The sequence below is a fragment of the Leuresthes tenuis genome, unplaced genomic scaffold (genome assembly GCF_036924035.1).
Source record: "Leuresthes tenuis unplaced genomic scaffold, fLeuTen1.0.hap1 SCAF_7, whole genome shotgun sequence".
Classification (NCBI taxonomy): Eukaryota; Metazoa; Chordata; class Actinopteri; order Atheriniformes; family Atherinopsidae; genus Leuresthes; species Leuresthes tenuis.
In genome coordinates, this window is record NW_027325361.1 from 36,781,688 (window position 1) to 36,806,013 (window position 24,326).

The window sequence follows — 24,326 nt, forward strand, 5'->3', positions numbered from 1 at the left end:
AGGGCACATATCCTTTGTAAAAGCCTTAACCAGCAGGAGACATTTTGTGCCTTAGCATGCTGAAGTCATGTTGTAGCCCACTCCATCTGAGCGATCTCTTTATAGTTCAAGAGCCATTCCCCCACTGACAGCATATGTGGTGATTTCCAGCAACGGGCTATAATTCTTTTTGCAGCTGTAAGTTCGGCTAATAAAAGTTGTTTTTCATTTACAGTAAGCTCCAACGATGAAGTATCGTTGAGCAGGAGCAAGTGCTGTGAGTGAGAGACAGCTCTATCCAAAAGATTAGACAGGATGCTTGAAATAAATTTCTGCTATTTTAGCTGCTGTGAGTGTAAGTAGTACCTGATATGGACCTTCACCACTTGGGCCGGACCAGTTCTTTTTCTTTATCACTTTGATAAGGATCCAGTCTCCGGGTTCTAGAGAGTCCTCCACAGGTTCACCTGGAACAGTCTGGACCGAAGAGATCTCTCTACTTGTTAACATTTTAACCATGTATCCTGCTAAGGTTTCTTCTCTTTCTTCCTCATGTCTGGTGAATGGTTCTAACTGTGGGAGTACAGATGACCATATGTTATCTCAAATGGGATTAATCCTGCGCGAGTTGGAGTAATATGTATATGCATGGACTACTAGTGATAAACAGTAAAGTTTTCACCTTGACACATTCCATTGTGTCTGTCCACCAAACCTGCTGATTGTGGGTGATATGCACAGTGGTTTCTAAGGTCTATTCTTAAGGTCTTTGCCATCAGGAAGATGTTGTTGTTTACAAAGTGTGTCTCATTATCACTGTAGATCTTTTCAGGAATTCCAAATCTAGGAATTATTTATTTTACCCGTGATTTTGCTACTGAAAGTGCATCTGCCTGTGCACATGAAATACTTCAACCCATTTGGTAACGATATCTATTATCACCAGGCAGAAACATTTTCCTACACCTTTATTTAGTTCAATGAAATCTATACTAACGCGTTGAAAAGGGTGCTCCGGCCTCGGGAACTGTCCTTGTTTTGGTCTTAGATTACCCTGTGGATTGTATTTTGCACATATTTGACATGTTAGACTAAAATTCTTTCAGTAATTAATAAAACCATACATTGTAAAAATCATCATTGCTGTCCCTCCTGTTGAGACATGATATGGTCCATGGCTCAATACTGCAGCATATTTAAACAAACTTTTTGACAGTATGGGTTTTCCTTCAAGTCACTCAAATAAGTTTGACTGACATTGTAAGTAGCATTTTTATTCTGCCACATCTGTCTTTCTGTTTGTGTGGCTGCTTTTTGCATATCTCATAACACTTGATGGTCTATTTCTATGTGAGTTTCCTCTTTGGATAAGAGGTTTTCTGCTGGTAACTGAGCAGCATTTTTTTTTTTTGCTTCTTCATCTGCTTTTCTATTACCTTTTGATACAGGATCAGTGTTTGTAATATGTGCAGCACATTTACAAATTGCTTCTTTAGCTGGCAGTTGAATAGCATCTAATAATGCTAAAATCAAGTCTTTATAGTTTATAGATTTACCTGTGGATGTTGTCAACCCTCATGTTTTTTTCCATTACTGTGCAAACACATGTAAGTTGAGAAAGCTTACTGACTGTCAGTGTAAATGTTAGCAACCTTTCCGTTTCCTAACTTACAAACTTCCGTTAAAGCTACCAATTCAGCTGTTTGAGGAGAGTAATTTTTTGGTGATGTTCATCTTAATAGAACTTCAGTTTCTGTGACTACAGCAAATCCTGTAGCATTTGCGCCATGAGATTTTTTTCTGCTTGAGCCGTCTATAAACATAGTTATTTCTGCATTTTCTGCAGGTGTGTCAGTGAAGTCTAGCCATGAGGCTCTCCATCTTATGCAATAGGCACCAGTGTGGATGGATTAAGTGTAGCACATCTTTCTACAGCGAGGTGAGGCTGTGAAGGGGAAACTGTCATGCAGGAGAGATGTCTAGAGGGAGACAGATAAGATATTTTGTTCTGCAACAATATCACGGCCACTGCATGAGGTACTTTAACTGTTAATGGTCATTTAGGTGAGTTTAGGTGCTTGTAAGATTGCTGTCTTTCTGTTCCTATCTAAATGCCTGCCTTACTGTGAGAGATTGTAGCCTAGGTATTTAACAGTACTCTTCCATGGTTGTAATTTGTTTTTACTGACCTCGTAACCTTGTTCAGGGAAGAAATGCAAAAGTGCTTACCTTACAGTCCTGCTCTGTCGGTGAAGCTAAAAGAATGTCATCCACATATAAAAATATCAAGCTGCCATTTGGAGGATTGAACTTGGCTAGGTTAGTTGACATTGCTTGGGAGAATATTGTTGGTGATTCACAATATCCTTGTGGAAGCCTGGCATAAGTGTATCCTTTCATCCTGTAGGTAAAAGCAAACCAGAATTGACTATCTGGGTGCACAGGTAGAGAAACGAAGGCATTACTAATATCAACAATAGAGAAATACTTGTTCTTTGGTGACAAATCATTTCACAGAGTGTGTGGATCTGGTACTGTGGGGCCGCGGCACAACAGCTCTGTTAACTTCAATTCAATTCAATTCAATTTTATTTATATAGCGCCAGATCACAACAATTGTCATCTCAAGGCACTTAAGTAATATAGTCCAATTTAAGCCAATTGGAATTCAATTCATTGTAATCATAATCCAATTAATTCATATAGAGCCAATTCAAAAAATTAATATCCTAGCTAAGGAAACCAACAGATTGCACCGAAACGTGTCTTCAGTCCAATCTCCCGTCCTGAGCGTGCCTGTGGCAACTGTGGAAAGGAACGACTCCCTTTTAACAGGAAGAAACCTCTGGCAGAACCAGAACCAGGAAGAAACCTCTGGCAGAACCAGAACCAGGAAGAAACCTCTGGCAGAACCAGACTCAGGAAGGGTGGCCATCCGCCTCGACCAGCTGGGGTTTGAGAAGACAGAAAAGAGGGAAAAGAGGGGGGAAAAACACCATAACACCATTCAAAGGATACCTGTTGGAATGGGGAAACATAGGTTAATAATCACAATAATGTCACATGTACATAAAATCAATTTTGAAATTAAACAGGGGGAAAAAGAGAGCAAAGTGAGGAAAGGTGTGACAGATGAGGTCCCCCAGCAGTCTAAGCCTATAGCAGCTTAACTATGGGATGTTTCAGGATTACCTGAGCCATCCCTAACTATAAGCTTTATCAAAAAGGAAAGTTTTAAGCCTAATCTTAAAAGTGGAAAGGGTGTCTGCTTCCCGGACATTTACTGGCAGCTTATTCCACAAGAGAGGGGCCTGATAACTGAAGGCTCTACCTCCCATTCTACTTTTAGAAACTCTGGGAACAACAAGTAAACCTGCAGTTTGGGAGCGAAGTGCTCTGTTAGGAAAATATCTTACAATTAAATCTTTAAGATATGATGGAGCTCGGTCATTAAGAGCTTTATATGTGAGGAGAAGAATCTTAAATTCTATTCTGAATTTAACAGGGAGCCAATGAAGAGAAGCTAAAACTGGAGAAACATGATCTCTGCTGTTAGTTCTCATGAGAACTCTGGCTGCAGCATTTTGGATCAGCTGGAGGCTTTTCAGAGAATATGTGGGACAGCCCAATAATAAGGAATTACAGTAGTCCAATCTTGAAGTAACAAATGCATGGACTAGTTTCTCTGCATCACCCTGAGACAGGATGTTCCTGATTTTAGCAATATTACGAAGGTGAAAGAAGGCAGTCCTAGAAATCAGTTTTATATGTGCGTCAAATGATAAATTCTGGTCAAAAATAACTCCAAGGTTCCTCACTGTAGAACTAGAAGCCAAGGAAATACCATCTAGAGTAACTATATAACTAGACAATTTCTCCCTGAAGCGCTCAGGTCCAAAGAGAACAACTTCAGTTTTGTCTCAATTTAAAAGCAGACAGTTCTGAGTCATCCAGGTCTTTATGTCTTTAAGACAGGCTTGTAGTCTGACCAACCTGTAGGTTTCACCTGGTTTCATAGATAAGTACAGCTGAGTATCAACACCATAACAATGGAAATTTATGCCATGCTGTCTGATAATGTTACCTAATGGTAAATGGTAAATGGTAAATGGACTTGTACTTGTATAGCGCTTTTCTAGTCTAGCTGACCACTCAAAGCGCTTCACTACATGAAGCATGGAAGCATGTATAAAGTAAAAAGAATCGATCCAAGCACAGAACCCTGAGGAACTCCATGACTTACTCCAACGTGTGAGGAATATTCTTCGTTTACAAGAACAAACTGGAATCTATCAGAGAAATATGACTTAAACCAGCCTAATGCAGTTCCTTTAATCCCAATAACATGTTCAAGTCTCTGTAACAGAATGCTGTGATCGATCGTATCAAATGCAGCACTGAGATCCAACAGGACAAGCACAGAAACAAGTCCGCTATCAGAAGCTAACAGGAGATCATTGGTAACTTTCACCAGTGCCGTTTCTGTGCTATGATGCACTCTGAATCCTGACTGAAACTCTTCAAACAGATTATTTCTATGTAAATGATCACAAAGTTGAACAGCAACTATTTTTTCAAGAACTTTGGACAAAAAAGGGAGATTGGATATAGGTCGATAATTAGCCAACACTTCTGAATCAAGAGTAGGTTTTTTAAGTAAAGGTTTAATTACAGCAACCTTAAAAGTCTGAGGTACATATCCTATCAACAAAGACCGATTGATCAAATCCAATATGGAAGTGTCAATTAAGGGGAAAACCTCCTTGAACAGTCTGGTTGGGATTGGGTCTAACATACAAGTTGATGGTTTAGAAGAGACTATTGCTGTTGTTAGCTCAGAGAGATCAACTGGGCAGAAGCTGTCTAAATACAAATCAGGTTCGAAAGATACTTCTAAAGCTGCTCTACTTGATGATACATCAGTGATAATAATGGGAAGGATTCCATTAATCTTCTCTCTGATAGAAACAATTTTATTGATGAAGAATCTCATGAAATCATCACTGCTGAGAGTTAAAGGAATACATGGCTCAACAGAGCTCGGACTCTTTGTCAGCCTGGCAACAGTGCTGAAAAGAAACCTGGGATTATTCTTATTCTCTTCTATCAACAATGAATAATAAGCAGTTCTAGCTTTACGAAGTGCTTTCTTATACGTTATTAAACTATCTTTCCAGACTAATTGAGACTCTTCTAAATTAGAGAAACGCCACTCTCTCTCCAGCTTTCTTGCAGTCTGCTTTAACGCACGCAGCTGTGAATTATACCAAGGAGCCAACCTCTTCTGACTGATTACCTTCCTTTTCAGAGGGGCAACATTGTCCTAACTGCCTGCAGATCCTGGACCATCCACCATCCGGTGAAGGGAGGAGCCTTTTTCATAGGAAACAATGGAGTATCACATGGAGAGTCTGGACATTCTACTATAACACCTACTTTAAGAGAATCTTCCACTATCGGACCTATGCCTGCCTCAGCTTCGGGTTTAAGTGGATATTGTTTTTGATGTGGCCTGAAAGAGGATTTGGGAGTTATAGAGAAAGGTTCGAAACCATGCACTGGGGAGTCTGGGACTCCTAACAAAAGGCCTCCAACATAATTGTTGTTATTTATAGGCCAGATTGCCCTGGAAGGGGGAAAGGTGACAAGATCGTATTTTTTTTTTTTTTTTTTTAAATCAGTGTCAAGTCAAGTTTATTGGTACAGCACATTTCATGTACAAAACAATTCAAAGTGCTTTACATAAAATAAAAAACATAAAATAAAAAAAAGCATTACAATAATATAAAGAGAAACAAATAAAATAATTAAAATTATTGTTTTTAACCTGTATTTAAAAATGTCTACATTTGGTGACAGTTTAATCTCCACTGGTAGTTTGTTCCACTTGTTTGCAGCATAACAGCTAAATGCTGCTTCTCCATGTTTAGTCTGGACTCTGGACTGGACTCAGCTGACCTGAGTCCTTGGATCTCAGAGCTCTGCTGGGTTTATATTCTCTGAAAATATCACAGATGTATTTTGAGCCTAAACCATTCTGGGATTTGTAAACCATCAGCAGGCGTTTAAAATCTATTCTGTGACTGACTGGAAGCCAGTGTAAAGAGATTAAAACTGGTGTGATGTGTTCAGATCTCTTAGTCCTGGTTAAAAGACCAATACAGTAATGGAGTCGAGTGGAGATGAATGCATGGATGAGTTTCTTACCATTAAGGACTGGTCTCGTACCGGTGTAGAAATAACTAAAAACTTGTAAAAATACAACTCACCATCCCGCTGAATTAGTGGGAGCCCTGAGCTGGTTTCCCTTCTACGAGCCGGTCCCATCTGGGGTTAAAGAGAGACAATGACACCCAAAGTGTGTTACTTATGTCTAGTGTACTCCGTAATTTGGTTTTGGTGTCACTGCAGAAAATCCCTCTTCACAAAGATAGGATGTTGGAAATGGAGGCAAAGTATTCTGTGGTTTTTTGGTGATCTTTGGATATTCTGCCTTGATCTTAATCCAGAATACTGCCAGAGTTGTCTGAAAAGTATTTTTAAGGCCATCATCATTTGCAATCTCCAGCAGTTGATCTTCTTCTTGCACGGACATGCCCAATTGAACTGGTTTGTTCACGAATGGGTCACACAACCAGTCTTTTGAAGTTCGATGGTGCCTTTTGTGGTTGGTAAATATTGCTCAAACTCTTTTAAAAGCAGAGACAGGTGTTCCTGCACAAGTTGGGAGAATTTTGACTCGGGCTGATCTACTCTATAATCAGTAGGAGGCCCATCCTATGTTGTACTAAGATTTGCCCCAAACAACAATCTGCACTTGATACCACACATAGAAAGCTCAAACACTGACCATTTATCCTTTTGCGATGTACACCTACTGTCACAACTGGTGAGTAGGGCGTGGCGTGGTGGAGATTAGGACCTGGATGCAGATAGTTCAAAAATAAAACTTGATTTATTTAAACAAAACAACACAAAGCTCAGCTGAGCCAGAATACAATAAATCTAAACTGTGGAGAAACAAACAAAACTTGACTATGGCTGTGAAAAAACATTGGGCAAGACCTGACAAATGATGGTGGCATTAATGACCGTGAGGATTTCGCACTGACATGAGGGAACCTGGAAACTAAATACTGAGGGGAGGTGATTGGTAATGGAGAGCAGCTGAGAACAAAACAAGTGATGTAGATTAACCTAATGACAGGGAAAGAGTGACTGGGGAAAATCAATGGTAAAACTAATTACTTAATAGAAACCTAACATGAAAAACCTAAAGTCACAACAGAAAAATCAAAAACACAACAAAACCCACAGACGTGACACCTACCTCCTCTGCATTCCCGTTGCTGGACCGCAGCACAGTCCCTGAAAGGGTGTCGTTCTGGAACAACAACAGGCAATTCTCCTGGAGTGTCTGCACATATGAGACTCTCTGTCGAAGTCAGTTATCTTGTAGTGTACCATGCCCATCTATACCACATATTCTGTCCTGCCTTCCCCCATAACCCATCTTCCACAGTTACACTGTCTCTCTGTCTATACATGTGCATGTAAGCTCCACATGTTCTTGGGTTAACACGACTATTTTGTCCTGTAGTGATAATGGTATTCAGTCCCCCTTGACTATCATGACACGTCTTTCCATCCTTACATTCATTACGATCAAACTCACTCTGACATGAGGACAACATGGTCTCACCAGATTGCACCTTCGTAGTGGTGTCCAGAGGCGGTGGTTTGGGCGTCACCTCTTCTGGACCCATGATCCACATCTCCTCACCATACTTTGTTCCAATGTGCTGTAATTTAAACCTTTCAGCTGCACATCCACGTTTGACTTTAGTTTGTGTTGTTGGCACAGTTCCTGGTGTGGCATGGTCTGAGTGGGGGTGTATTGTTGCATCATACTCATCTGACCCACGTTGGCTACTTCCCGACCGGGGTGGCTTCATCACGGGACCCCTTCCAGACCCTTCTGTTTGTGGGATCCTGTCCATCATCTCCAGACTCTGCTTTCTTTAACGGATGCTGTCTGCCCACACCCACACCTGGATGCTTATCACTGTCAGAGATCTTAACACATTCATTTTGTTCATCCTTTCCCTCAGACTTAACCTTGTCTGTGTTGTTAGTCTGAACCTTAGTGCAGTGAATCGAGTGGTACCATGTGTTGCTACCTTCCACTTGAACTGCCATTGGTGTTGCTCGCACCACTGTGTACGGTTCTTCTCGTCTTGGCTCGTGCCACTTCCTCCGGAACACTTTGATGTACACCTGGTCGCCTGGTACCACTGGTCTCTCAACCAGCTGTTCGAGATCCAAGTCTCTGGCCTTCTCCTGCAGATAGATTGTTCTATGGATAGCAGTTAGTTTCATATAGTTTTACATTGGATCTCAACTGTACTTCCATTGGATTAGCAGATTTCACCAAACCAACATCATTTTTAGACCACACTTGGTTTGGGACGTGAGAATCATTTCCTTCAACAAATCACTTTCACTGGTTTTTGCGTCTTTTGCTTTGCTGTTTGAACTATTTGGTTTGCCGATGCCATTATTGACTGTGGTTTTGCCAATGCTGATACACTGCACAGGATTTTGATCGTTGTTGCATCTTGTGATTGGAAGATTAATGGATTCTCTGTTTGTTCCCACTTTACTCCTAAAGCTGTTTTCATCATGGGCCCCAAATCCTTTGCTTTGAAATTCTCATTCACCAACAAAGTAACATGTGGAGCAGATTCTGGCACGTTGTACCATTCAGAAATAAATGCATTTGGTTCCACATTCATGGCTGCCCCTTGTTTTTCAATGGTGATATACTGAGTTGTCAAATTTATCTCTGTGTTCTGTCTGTTTGTCCCATGGCTCTTTGAACTCTCCACTTTTTGAAACATCATAATACATTGTACAATGACAGTCGAGTGTGGGTTCTCTTGCTTTTGGACACTGGACTCAAATGTATTTTTCCCATTTGTTAAATGCAACTGTTACTGGCTCTGAAATGTCCCCTAACCAATAGATTCTTGCTGTGTCAGGTTGTGTTTATTCTGGAAACACAACCTGATGTTCTTTATCCATGATTATGCCTTGGATAAAACTGGATACCGTCATGGATCAGTGTATTTATCTGGTGGGTGAATATTGGGTCTGTATCTTAGATCATAACCTTTATCTTTACTGGTTTTGACATTTTCATGCTGAGTCTCTGATTTCTGTTTCAGATCATGCTTTTCTGCTTGGTTTATTTCTTGCTGCAAATCAGCCGTTGAATACTCAAGCTCTAACCAGTACGATTCTGCTAACAGTTTATCGTTAAATCCTGCATAGCAGTCTAAAACTTTGGATATCTTTCTGCCTGTACTACAATATCTAGGCGTCATGTCTTGTAGTATAGTTTTGCCTACAGTGGGAGTAGTGGTCCGATCCAGATGTGATTTTTGGTGATCTGAGAAATGTGCTGTTGCTGAAGCTGTAGCACTCTTAGGATCTTCCTAAGATGCCTTTTGAACTGGTAATTTTTGATACTGTTGGGGCTGTCTCTCTGCATCCTGATTTGAATTAGGGACAGTGTCGGGCTGAGGAGCTACATGTCTGCTTGATGTAGCTATTTGTGGTTCTGGATGTGAAGTAGTCGGTCGTTCACAAGCTGTATGTGATATTTCATTTCAAAATCTCCTTGTATGTTTACTACTTCCGACAACATTGGATATAGTCCTGCAGGAACATGTTGATTGATCTTATCCACTTCTACCTGTTCCCTCTTCAGTACTGCTACACCCTCCTTCAAATCCCTTGTGTAGTGAAGACCTTCATTTTCAAACAAGCTTAAAACCTTTAATTCATGCTCTCTCTTTCGTTGTCTCTTTTTGCTCTTATGTTTTTGTTTGGGATCTCTTATTCTTCATTCCATATCCTCACAGGCAACTACATCAAAAGTGCCATCTTTTGGCCAAGGTGAGAACAAACTTTTTGTTTGTTTTTCCCATTTTTGAGATATTTTTGAATATCTTTGAAATGTTCTGGATGCTTGGCACTGATGATGATCATTGGTGTTACATTCTTTGTTTCAACTAGTTACTTCCTCCCTTTTTTTATTTTTTTTAAAACAACTCTTGAATGTCTAAGTTTAAGATAAGCTAAAGCTCAAACTAATGCCAGTTCAATACTAGGCTCAGTTTAACTTAGATGCTGCCAATTATGCTAATGGTTAGTCTAGGCTACTGTCGTTGCTAACATTAATGTTAGGCTATATTAGCTTTGAAGGCTTATGCTCTAGGTTGGGTTAAAACCAATGCTAATTCAATGCTAGGCTAATCTAGCTTGTTGCTATTGTGATTTCTAGTTTGGAGTTAGGTTAATATTAGCTTTATTGCTAATGCTAACACATGCACATTTATTTCTAATTTAGAACTAGATTAATATTAGCTTTATTGCTACTCTAATAAATGGTAACTTTACTGCTAAATTAGAATTAGATCAATATTAGCTTTATTGCTACTGCTAATAAATGCTAATTTATTGCTAATCGAGAGCTAGGTTAATGCTCAACCTATTTTGATGTGATTCAAGCTAAGGGCATTGCCCTAACTTTTGCCCTACCCAGATGCTTCCAGTCGGATCTATAAACAGTGATGTTTCACCAATCCAAATCAAGACAACAATGCACTTCACAGCTCTGTAAATTCTAACCAATGAAATATGAACACACCTCAAAGCCTACCTCCAAGGATCTTATTAACTCCTCCCAATCTGTAATCCAGTAAGCAAAAGACAACAATTGAACCACACCCTATTTTTAACACTATCCATCCATCCATCCATTTTCTATACCATCAATCCGTTAATCGGGTAGCGGGTGGGCTGGAGCCTATGGCATTTTTAACACTATTGTAACAAATTAAGAAAGGGCCAAAATACAACCTCACAAGTTGGAGACAGGGAGAAATACAGTTAAATCACATCTTAATTATTGTACTCTGGAAACTGAAATTCTACGACCATATCAACTCTTTAAATCTGGTTACAACATTCTCTGATAGACGCCTTCTATATGTAAAATTCTTCTCAGAAGCCGTATAGTCAAGTAATGTAAATTCAAAAGTTATTAAAAAATGGTCAGACAAGACAGGGTTATGAGGGAACACTGTTAACTGTTCACTCTCAATGCCATAAGTCAGCACAAGGTCAATGGTATGATTAAGGCAGTGAGTAGGTCTGTGAACACTTTGAGAAAATCCAATAGGGTCTGATATAGAATTAAAGTTAATATTTAGGCTGTCATTTTCAACATCTACATGAATATTAAAGTCACCCACTACAATGACTTTATCTGTACTCAGCACTAACTGGGATAAAAACTCTGAGAATTCAGACAGAAACTCAGAATAAGGGCCAGGTGGACGATACACAACAACAAACACAAGAGGTTTTTGTGATTTCCAGTTTGGGTGGGAAAAACTGAGAATCAGAGATTCAAAAGAGCTAAAACTAATCTTGGGTCTAGGACTGATTAGTAACCCTGATCTGAAGATAGCTGCCACTCCTCCTCCTCTACCTGTGGTTCTAGGAACATGAACATTTAAATAGTCAGAGGGAGTTGATTCATTAATGCTAACATGATCCTCCTGCTGCAGCCAGGTTTCTGTAAGACAAAATATATCAATATGATGATCACAAATCAAATCATTCACTAACAGAGACTTCAAAGGGAGAGATCTAATATTCAGCAAACCACATTTAATAGTTTGATGTTTTTGTTCAGTTAAAGTTTTTGTTTTAAATTTTTTTTGCACAAGAGGATTTGCTCCTTTTGTGTTTTTTGATTGAGGGGGGGGCAGCATCAGGTGGGAAGCCGCAGAGAAGTGTGTAAGACTACAACTCTGCATCCTGGTCTCAAGCCTGGGATGTCATGTTTTTGGATGACTAATAAATTCGTCCATATTTCTAGAAATGAGAGCCGCTCCTTCCAAAGTGGCATGGATGCCGTCTCTCCTCATCAGACCAGGTTTTCTCCAGAAAGATTGCCAATTATCTATGTACCATTTAAATGTTCCCTTGGATATCAACTTCCACTTCACTACACCTCTGAAGACTGAATCCAAAAAACTCTCATCCCGCTTTACTGGCCCATTTGAAATTGAAAGGATCATCAACCCATCTACTGTTTGGCTCAAACTACCAAGGACTATGCAGATTCAACCCATGTTTCATGTTTCCCAGATAAAACCTATATCTACCTCTGATCTAAAACCTCCTTGAACATAATAGCTCATATTATCAAACTGGAGAAGGTTTTAATGGTTGATCATTTTTCTGCATAACTATAGTCCTTTTTTAATTTACTTGTTTGTCCTTTTAAGAATTCCAGGTGTTCACCCAGAGGCATTACCTGAACTTTTTGAACAACACAGCAGACACACCTTTGGGAAATATGCAAGCCTGTTACATCTGAAGTTGCAAAACTGGGTTGGGAGTGACAACGACTGACATAGTGTATAAAAAAGGATGACAAACAAGTCTCAAAGTCTTGCACACAGTGAAACCACAGGCTGACATATACTCTGGTTTATCCTCATGGCTTGGTTTTCCTTATCAGAAGTGAGCCTACTTCTTCTATTGGTGTTCTTGGTGAGTACTATTGATAAAGCTATTCATAACGTTCAGCTTGTCGCAACAAGACTTGGTACAGAGACAGAAGCTGTTACAGTACAGATAAATCAATTTCCTTATGTACTAGACTATAATAAATATAACCAATAATGACAAACATTAGATAACACTAGATATTGATCAAGCATTTTGATCAACTTCAATATATATATTTTTTAAAGCCAGGTGTGAGGTTGTAGCTCAGCTTCTTTTTTTTTCCTTTTTAGTTCCACTACCCACATGTGCCTATATGTAACATATAGCACTACTAAAACAGTAAAGTTATTTAATTATCTCCTCTGGAACAACACTTTGTACAGCAGTCAGAACAGATCAATTAAAAGTTGCTTTAAACTACATGAGAACTCGTTTTATGTTGTGTTAGCATAGATGAACCACAGTGAAATGGAACTGCTTTTTTGAGACACAGTTTACAGTATGTCTCAAAATGCCTTACAAAAGTGTGCTTTGCAATTTTAGCCTTACATGTTGGAATTTAAACACATTAAACATTAGTCACTAACACCTTAGAAAAATTCTTCAGAATTTGCAAAATGTCAAATAATAAAAAATATCTAACAGCCATTTAACATTCCCTTGTGTATCAATCTCATCAAATTTAATTTTACATGATTTAGAATTACCTTGATGTAATGTAATTTTAATGTAATTTCATTTGTAGACTTTTCTCTGACACAGTCAGTCAACTACCTCCCTGGAAAACAGTACTGTAATGTAAAGTACAGCGTAAAAAGTGTGAAAGATTTATTTTCTATTAATAAAACAGGAAAATGAGCATTGCATTTTTTTTAAATTATCAGACAGATGACAACTATTTTCATTATGCAGAATATTCCACATAATAAAAATAAAAGTATCAATAAAATGTATTTGTGTACATGATCTTTGTGAACATAGTTACAATGTCCATCCATTCATTTTCAATGTCCACTTCATTCTGTTTAGAGTCACAGGGGTTCTGGAGCCTATCCCAGCTGCTGTCAGCTGAGAAACAGGACACACAAAGTTTACCAGACTACTGCTAGACCATCACAGAGACAACCAACCATGCATACTCACTTTCACTCAATTTATAATCACCAATCAACCTATAATGCATGTTTTTGGACTGTGGGAGAGGGGCCTGACATGCCCTAATTCATTCATGCACAGAGAGAGCATGCAAACTCTGCACAGAATGAACCCAGCTGAGATTAAAACCAAGAAAAGTCTTGCCATGAGGTGACAGTGCTAACTGCCATTCCACCATGCAACCCATGGTTAAAATGTGTTTAACAAAAAAAAAAGTACTTTTCAAGTGAAAATAACACCCACGCAGGATAAACCTTAAATGTACAGGAAACAAGAATGATGGCTACCTTTGGACAGAGCACACAAAAAGTATCTTGGTTTGTGCAATTTATGTTTAACAAAAGAAGATGGGTATGTGACACTAAATGAGATTAGTTTTCAACAGACCATAAACTAGTGCAATAAATCTGACAGTTTCACAAAATTTGAGAAAGGCATCAATGCAATATTATATTTTGTTTTTATATGTTGTGCAGCAGTGTTTATTTACCCAAAATGTCACTCAAGTTCATAGTACTTACATTATTGTCAAATAAAAAGGGGATATGTCACATAAGTCTAACTTCCTGTTTCCAGTAGCCTTATGACATTACTGAATATTGACAGATTAAGGTCTTTCGGACAGGACATAAAGCATGCATAAAGTGAATTCTAGAGCAAATCTGTTCTAGTCATTAGGAGTTGCCATTGGAAAGGGTTACAAAACCAAAAAATATTGAACATTTTCCAGTAGAAATAAAGATCCAGTAGAAATAAAGAACATGATTGCAACTTTACTGCAAAATTTTAAGATACTATTAACTATTAAACATTAATCGTGTTAATAATAATAAAGTATGGAATGTGTTATATGTATTTCTGTAATGAAAAATAACACTTCTTATTCTGATGAAAATATTAATTATAGTTGTGATGTTTCTAGGTAAATATTACTGCTGCATACATAGGTGTGTTGTGTTTTTCATTACAATACATTCATACATTTTCCATCATTTATTAGCAATGTTACTGTTCTTTGAGTATCATTTGTTGCACTTGAGTGAAATTTCTCTTCTCTAAGCCTGAGATACACACCAATGCTGGTGGTGAGGGGTGTAGACAACTGTTGAAGTGAGCAGAAAGTCCCCCATAGGTCAGAATATCTCATTTCACCAAAGCTCTGTTCAGCCCACAAAGTCTTAAAAGGACATACTTTTGTAGATGGTGTCTTTTGAAGAATGCAGTCCCTGAATTGAGACATACAGCGGGGAGAATAAGTATTTGTCACATCAACATTTTTTTCAGTAAAGGTATCTCTAATGGGTCTACTAACACAATGTTTTCACCACATGTCAAAATCAAGTCAAGTATTCCATTCGTACAAAGACATCCAAACATTTAAGTCTATAAATTGAGTTATGAGTAAATAAAGTGAAATGACACAGGGAAGAGTATTTCAGCTTTCCAAAAATCTGAACTGGACACAGCAAGTATAGGAAAGAAGATGTACATTCAGTACATTAATAAGTTTTTGACCCAACCAAAACATTTCCGTACATTTCACCTCTAAATTAGTCATTCTCCTATGTAAGCTTCTTCCACGCGAGTAAGATGATCATGAAATACATAACGAATAACTCAATCCATTTCACTGTTGTATGTGATCACAGCTGCTCAGATGTGATACCTTAATACCCTCACTTGTGAAAGATCCAAACATTTAACAATTTTTAAGGAGACAGAGGATCCTTTTTGTTATACCAGTTTGGGAAACTGCAAAAACAGTTATGCCATCTCAGCAATGTTTTCAGAATTAAATAACAATCAACAGTAGCAGAATCTCAATATATACACTATTTTGCCAAAAGTATTCGCTCATCTGCCTTTACACGTATATGGCCTTAAGTGACATCACATTCTTAATCTATAGGGTTTAATATAACAGCTTGAACTCTTCTGGACAAGCTTTCCACAAGGTTTAGGAGTGTGTTTATGGGAGTTTTTAACATTTCTTCCAGAAGGGCATTTGTGGGGTCAGACATTGATGTTGGACAGAAGGCCTGTCTCTCAGTCTCTGCTCTAATTCATCCCAAAGGTGTTCTATCGGGTTGAGGTCAGGACTCTGTGCAGGCCAGTCAAGTTCTTCCACACCAAACTGGCTCATCCATGTCTTTATGGACCTTACTTTATGCACTGGTGCGCGGTCCTGTTGGAACAGGAAGGGGCCATCCGCAAACTCTTTCCTCAAAGCTGGAAGCATGAACTTGTCCAAAATCTCTTGGTATGCTGAAGCATTCAGAACAAAGGGGCCATTCACTGGAACTAAGGGGCCAAACCCAGCTCCTGAAGAACAACCCCACACCATAATCCCCCCTCCACCAAACTTTACACTTGGCACAATGTAGTCCGTTCCCCTGGCAACCTCCAAACCCAGACTCCTCCATCAGATTGCCAGATGAAGAAGCGTGATTCCTCACTCCAGAGTCTAGTCCACTGCTATAGGGTCCAATGGCAGTGTGCTTTACACCACTGTATCCAACACTTTGCATTGCACTTGGTGATGTATGGCTTGGATGCAGCGGCTTGGCCATGGAAACCCATTCCATGAAGCTCTCTACGAACTGTTCTTGAGCTAATCTGAAGGCCACATGAATTTTAGAGATCTGTAGTGATTGACTCTGCAGAAAGTTGGTGACCTCTGCGCACTACGCACCTCAGCAGTCGTTGACCCCGCTCTGTCATTTTACATGGCCTACCACTTTGTGGCTGAGTTGCTGTCGTTCCCAAACACTTCCATTTGTTATTGTGCAAATAAAACTAAATTTAATTATAATACCACAGACAGCTGACTGTGGAATATTTAGTAGCAAGGAAATTTCACATCTGGACTTGTTGCACAGGTGGCATCCTATCAGGGTACCACGCTGGAATTCACTGAGCTCCTGAGAGCGACCCGTTCTTTCACACATGTTTGTAGAAGCGGTCTGAATGCTGAGGTGCTTGACTTTATACACCTGTGGCCATGGAAGGGACTGGAACACCTGAACTTAATTATTTGGATGGGTGAGTGAATACTGTTGGCAATATAGTGTACCTTATATACATCTACCACTCTACACAAATTCATATTTGGTAAATTTTTTATCAGCTCTGTGAAAAAAGCAACTCTATCACAAAAGACTATTGTCACGATATCATCAATCATTAAATTTAATACTTAATTACCATCAACACTAATTTGCAGCCTTATGACCAATGAGCCTTCCAAAAACCCCATGAGATATCTACATTTCCCTTAAGCTGACACATCTGTCTCAACTTTCTAGATTTAATACTTACAAAATTCTACATAAAACTCAATAAACCCCAAGTTTAATACATATGAATATGAATACTATATTATAAGATTAAACCATCTAAAAGAAAAAATATTGTCAAACCCAGAACATACACCTTTTCAAACACCCACTGCTTTAAATAATTGTTTAGAGGATAATGGTCTAGTTAATGGGTCCCTCCTCTTACGACATCAACATCAAAAGATTGCTGCATCCCTCAAAAAATAGTCTACTAACCAGAAACATTAATTATGCTGTCCTGCCCAACCTTATTCTGGGTTCATGGGGTACTGTTGGGCCACCATGGTTGTGACCAGGGGCTTCATGTACAACGACTTGCGTGTAGTTCCTACTGAAACATGGCATACGCTCAAACCAAAATGCCCTCCAACTTACAAAAATATCCGGATGTATCAATGTGTGCACGCATGAATCCAAGCACATTTCCTTTGTACATCCCAATCAACGTGGAACTGAGCGCACATGTCGGAGTACCCGACTCCTCCCTGTCCAAGCCCCTACTTAAATATGCAAATCATATTTAAATGAGCCCTCCACCTGCGATTCCCCTCTCTGCACGATAAGAAAATAAAGAAAAAAGAATGAGTAAGACGGAAAAAGAATAACTTAACGGAAATCGAGGTTTTACTCTCTGAAGTGGAGGCCCGCAAAAATGTGCTCTTTGGCACGCTGGCCTACGATATAAGCAGCAAACGTAAGAGGAGTGGGTGGGAGAGCGTGAGCGAGGCCTTTGATGCTGAGGCGTCTGAGAAGCGCACACAAGCAGAGGTGAAAAACTATGGGTGACACTGCTCTGTCAAGGGTTTGGGTGTGGGAGTGTGGGTGACTCTGATTAAAGGTAAATACCTACATTTGTGTAACTCACAACAAACGTGTTCATACAGTAACCAGAGCAGAAGTGCGCCGGGGAAAAGGTGAAGCTAATTATGACACTTCACACTTTACGTACGGGGTTATTAACATTTGCACACAGAGACGATCAGGGGCTTGTTAGAAAGATCTTAAGATGTTGTTTAACCAGCAAAAAACAGCAAGTTACTAAATTTAATAACCAACTATGATGCTGTGAAGACGGGATAGAAATTGGGGGCGCACATCCTCAATGCACACCACGGGGAATAATATTAGGACAATTACACGAATAAAGTTACTCACCAAGAAGCCACCCATCGCGCACAGTGCCAGCTTGTAGTCTGTTCCCAACAATTCTGTTACTGAATGTATGAATCGTGCGTTGAACCAGCCCCCCCCCACAAAGCATTTGCGCATCACATACGATCTGTACATTGATGGAATGAAAATGTTTCCTGTTGACATACAAATTCATCATGTGATGGGCTTTTATAGCACTGTGTGTGTGGTCGATAGCTCCGATTACATTCAGAAACCCGGCTCTTGCTTCAAATTGCACTTCAATGTTGGCCTGTTTGATGGATGGTTGAAAAACTGCATTGTGGGATTTTGAGATGCAGATAATCCCGTCCCACTCGGCTGGCATGGCTCGGCTCAGGGTCAACTGGCACAGTCCCAATCGGTTGGCCAGCTCCCTCTGGAAGGCCCCGGTTGCTTAAACCCCAGCGTGCACATCACTGTGGCACAAGCACCCCATGGCTCCTCGCTGTGTTGCGCTTCAACGCCGGCCGCAGCTCTGCACACAGTTCCAGGAGGATTACCCTCAAAACGGCTGATGAGCCAGTTGTCATCATGTGCCAGCAAATCCTCTCAGTCTCTTAAAACACGCTATTTTCTAATTGCACTTCTTCTAATACCGCTAAAGCTGCCATTGTTTTTAAAGGTATGCACTGCAACACTTTGCGCATGCTTTTATATCCACTTGTGTAATTGCAGACACGTGTATTAATTGTTCATGTGTCTCAGATGTGCACATCACTCAGTCTGAGGACAAATTGTGTTCACATTTATTTATTATTACAGTTTCCCAACATCACCTCTAAGTGTCGCCAAAGAAACAACAGCGGTAGAAAAGTGCGTACGACAGCCCTGCAATTTGCGTGAGGCACCGCACATTTCCACGGTCATTTCGCTCTTGATACATCTGATCGTTGACGTGAAAAAGTGTGTACGTCACTTTTTTGTGCGTACGCACCCTTTGTACATGAGGCCCCAGGTCTCTAATTCAGTTTGGTAGCGATGACTCAATGCACACCCTCCTTTTTTCCTTGTTGTATAGGTATGTTGCAAATGCTTTATTTCTATATCCAATTTGTCTCCTGTTTTGTGTGTCTTGAAAATCTTAAAGAAAAAAGTGGTTTTAAAAAAGAAAATTATAAGTAAATGAAAACCAAAGTGAGTTTGGGTTTATTCACACTAACAGTTGAAAAACATCTGAACTTAACTTTAAGTGTGCATGAATTGATGGAACATAGGGGGCAATGTAGGGTTCAGTGTCTTCACTTCAACATGTGTAGGCTCGCCGATCTTCCCATGGGTGGATGACCACTCTAATATCTGAGCCATGAGCTCTAACAATAACCTCCTTCATGGTTTCAGGTGATCAGTGCTGAGGCACAGGAGAAGAGGACAAAGACACTGAGGAGGATGAGAAGAGAGTGGATCCTTCCTCCTGTCAAGCTGTTGGAGAACACTGACTACAGCCATTTGGAATTCATTGCAAAGGTCATTTTGCTTAACATGAATTAAGACTTAATATACATTGCCATAATAAGAAAGTTGGAAAAGTTCCTAAATAAGCTTCAAATATCTAAAAACAAAATTATTATTCAGTTTTTAGATATTTGATTATTGGCTGGTCTCCCACTAACCCTTATGTGAACAGGCCTGTTTCAACTTGAAAAGAGATAGTTGTCAGTTGAAGCAGTTATACAGAGAATTTGGCCAAGGGCAACAAGCTAAAACAAGGGAGCCTTGTGTGGAGGGAGTCAAACAAAACTCTCTCACACAAGAAACCATGAACATCCATTTTTTCTGAATTTTCATTAAAGGTCTTTGTTTTTAGTAAAGACTATCACATTTTTTGTTTAAGTTTAATGTCACCCTGAGAGGAAAAGTATTGTCAGTTAGCATCTGCTGGGTAGAAGATATCTCTTCAACTCGTACTTGAAAAAAGATCTTGGTGCAGTTTTTGTCCTACAGCACAATGGCTTTTAATGTCTGGAAATGCATATTTGCTTCCTTACAGTGACTTAAATGATAACATGTGACAACATCACTCTCATGTTAAGTGTAGAATAAAGATCACATTTATGATATCACTGTGGGAAAAAACATTTATCCATCCATCTTCTATACACGCTTAATCTAATTTAGGGTGGCGGAGGCCTTGGAGTCCATCACAGGGCCACACAGAGACAAACGGGACACACAACCATCCAAACTCACACTCACTCCTAAGGACAATTTTTCAGACACCAATTAACTTGACATGCATGTTTTTGGAAGGGGGAGAAAGCCAGAGAGGTACCACGCACATACGGGGAGAACATGCAAACTCCACACAGAAAGGCCCCAGCCGGAATTCAAATGTACCTCTTGCTGTGAGGCGACGGTGCTAACATCCAAAAAAAAACAAATGAACACTATATTAGCTAGGATTATTTTTCTCATATTGGTATTCTTGTTTTGTCTTTATTTTTATTTCTAGATTCGCTCTGATAAAGAAGTTCATGATAAGTTGGAGTATTATCTCTCAGGACCAGGAGCTGATAGACCACCCTACAACCTTTTTGTGGTGGACCATAAAACCGGATTTGTACGTGTCACTGACACTATGGACCGGGAAAAAAATCCATCATACAATGTAAGTCATTCTTTAAAGAGGACATAGGTTCTTTGCTGTTTTCTGTAATATCCATACTGTTAGGATGATGGCTGTCCACATATGACCATAGGCTTATTCAAAATGTTCAAGTGATTGTATTTAAAAATGCTGATTTCCAATTTCCGCGGATCACACACCAATCCACTCCCACCACATTTCTCAATGATCTCTCCAACTCCAACCCATTCAGCCTGTAGCTATCATACAATTTTTTTATACCATCCTCAAACCCTTTAACATTTACTTTTGGGTGTGGTATATACTCAGTTGCTTTTCTCATATCCTTAGCTGTCCATGGCCGGTAGACATTCATGAAATCATTTTCGTCATCCCCTTCTCTAGGATTTGGTACTTGGATCATGGGATAAGTTCCAGAGTGCTCTGTGTCTGAGTTTCCTTCCCCAGGTGGATTACGCTACACCTTCCTTGCAGAACTAAAATTTTTCCCTGCCCTGGTTATATGTGTCTCATCTCTTAAGGATCTTTTTTAAATCTCCTGTTGGATACAACGGGTCCAAAGGTGGGGAGCTAGGTTGGGGTCTCAACCCGCTTGTAGCTCCCAAGTTGTTATAAGTTGGTGGTTCTGGATGCCTCCTCCTATAAACCGCATTTACATCTTCTGCATCTTTCAGCGTCAACACCTCTTTTTGTTGCTTGTTTTTCTCTTTCTCTGATTTCCACTTGTGTGCCTCAGTGAGCCAGGCCTTAGCCTGCATGAGGGCATTTTTTAAATTTTTATTTTTACGGCCTGCTCTCTCTATATCCTTCACTAATTCTGTGAATTTTACAACATTGAAATTAAATAAAGGAAAATCAGAACATTAAATAAAATCAGAACATCCTGGCCAAGTTTGAAGCCGTTACCATGAAATCTGTAAGAGTTCGATCTTTTGCGAGGTGTGGAAAGAAAGTGATGTTTCCAAACAACAGCAGGTGTGGCTATTGATGATTGTCATTATGCGATTATGTACGCAATCAGGGCAGAGTCCGAGGCAAACCTTTGAAGTTTGGTGACAATCAGAAAATGTATGCACAAGTTATAAGTGACTTTGTGTTTTGTGGCGAGCAGTGGTCAAAGTTTGAGGGTCTGACACGGCCACAGCCTTCAGACTTTGAAAAAGATTCTTCTAACTGTTAATCCCCCTTGGCTGAAGAGTCAGCAGACCAAGTTTGAAGCCGTCACCATTAAATATGTAGGTGGAGTTCGATCATGTGCGAGGTGTGGAAACAGGCCCACCTCGCATATGAGGAACAAGTTCCTATGGATTTGGAGCCATGACGTCATGAGGCTTTTTTGTGCATCTGATCATGACAAAGGCGTGTACCGAATTTTGTCCGGCTACGCAAAAGTAACGCCAACGGCACAGGTATTTAGTAAATTTGTAGGGGGCGCTACAGAGTAATTTTGAAGCAACTCCACTAAAAAGTAAAGTCCACCATGCCTGACGCACCTGGCAAACTTGGTGAGTTTTGGCGACGGGAAACCACTGAAAAGTGTGGAAAATGCGGAAGAAAAAGAATAACGCCTTGAAGAACAATTGCGCCTTCGCTGCTTGCAGCTCGGGCCCTAATAAACTGTAACAAAAATGACAAAAATGTAAATGATGATAAAATCAGTAGTTAAAATAAGTTTACATTTTGAAACTCAAGCTTATTTGGGGCTTTATTCAAATGAAGCTGGAAATAGATGTGTCTTCAACCTGGACTTAAATACAGTGTTTCAGATGATCTGAGGCTTTCTGGGAGTTTGTTCCAGACATGTGGAGCATAGAAGCTGAATGCAGCTTCTCCATGTCTGGTTCTGACTCTGGGAACTGATAAAAAACCGGATCCAGATGACCTGAGGGGTCTGGAAGGTTCATACTGGGTCAGGAGGTCACTGATGTATTTTGGTCGGTAAGACCATTATAAATTATAAGAGTGAAGTTTCTCTTTATAGATGTCATAATGAACCTGGAGATTTGTTTTTCTCCATCTGCGCTCAGCTTTCCGACACTCTCTTTTCCCATTTTTCACCAGTGTGGAATTTCACCATGGAGACTTCTTCCTTCCAGAGATAACCTTCACCTTAATGGGAGCAATAGTATCCATAACATTTAACATTTTATTATTAAAGCTACTGACAAGCTCACTGACTGAACCCCCGGACAGGGCAGGTGTTAAAGAGAAGACCTGGTTAAAGGTCTCACTACTGTTTTCAGTTATACACCGTTTTGACATCACTGCTGTTGAGACATTTGTGTGCACTGAAATCGTTCTCTCAAAGAAAACAGAGGAATGGTCAGACAGGCCCACATCAGACACAGTAATCTTTGAAATGCTCAGACTCTTAGAGATCACTAAGTCTAGAGTGTGCCCCCTATTGTGCGTGGGCTCTGTTACATGCTGAGTCAGCCCAAAGTGTTACTCAGGTCTTTAGTCCCTCTGTCCTGAGGGTTGTCCATATGGATGTTAAAATCACTAACAATAATTATACAGTCAAAATCAGATCATAGACAGCAGTTCACTGAGGAAAAATCTGCACAGTATTTACAGTATTTAGGGGGCCTGCAAACATTCAGAAACAGGACTCAGCTGTATAGCCGTATATTCAAAGGACTGAAAACTTCCAGGAGATAACTGCTTACATTGAAATGATTCATTGAATAAGACTGCGACCCCTCCTCCTCTCCTGCTCACTCTGGCCTCGCTGGCCTCGCTGATAAAACTGAGCTGTAGCTCAGGAGGAAGAGCAGTCGCCCACCAATCAGAATGTCAGTGGTTCGACTCTGGCTTCCCCGGGCTACATGTCAAAGCGTCCTTGGGGCAAGACACTGAACCCCACGTTGCCTCCCAGTGTATCATTGGGGTATGAGTGTGTGTATGAATGAATAGAAAAGCACATAGTTAAGTATCCTAAGACGTGCTGTATGAGTGGGGTGAATGCAGCATGTAGTGCTTTGAGTGGTCAGTCAGACTAGAAAAGCACTATACAAGTACAGTCCATTTACCATTTATGATGGTTACCATTTAACCATCATCAGTAGTGCCCTGGGTAGGAACAAGGACCAGTGAGGCGTGGAAGGCCAAGTCCTGTGCATGAACTGGGACAGAATGCGTGTTGACAACAAAGTCCATGGCAGGAACAGGGCTGACACCTGACATCAACTGTGGACTGGGTTGTGCTGTAGTTTGGGATGTAGAAGCATGAACCTGGGTACTGTCGTGAGTTACGGTATTGTGGACCTTGGTGTAAGCTGTGGCACCCTCTTCAGCCTCTGCCAGCAATTCTGTCTCTCACACCCCCCAAACTAAGGAGTGTAGTGTCTGTAGTTCAAAGATCTTAATTTAAGTCAGTTAAAGGGTCTTTATTGGTAACACTGAAATTCCAAGCTTCCATACAATGGGCAGCATGCTGATATATTAGTTATCATTCTCAAGAAAAAGCAACAAGGTAAATTGTTCAAATGTCAGTGGGGTCTTTC

At 40.0% G+C, this 24,326-nt stretch overlaps 1 protein-coding gene across 1 annotated transcript in view; it reads left to right on the top strand.

The window, feature by feature from the left end:
- The first annotated feature begins 12,529 nt into the window (after window positions 1-12,529).
- LOC140312464 (desmoglein-2.1-like) overlaps window positions 12,530-24,326 on the top strand; it is a 32,547-nt gene continuing 20,750 nt past the window's right edge. Inside the window, exons 1-3 of the mRNA XM_072390293.1 lie at window positions 12,530-12,612; window positions 19,575-19,700; window positions 20,686-20,841. Coding sequence (XP_072246394.1) covers window positions 12,559-12,612; window positions 19,575-19,700; window positions 20,686-20,841 — 336 coding nt within the window. The 5' untranslated portion in view covers window positions 12,530-12,558. The remainder of the gene's footprint in view (window positions 12,613-19,574; window positions 19,701-20,685; window positions 20,842-24,326) is intronic.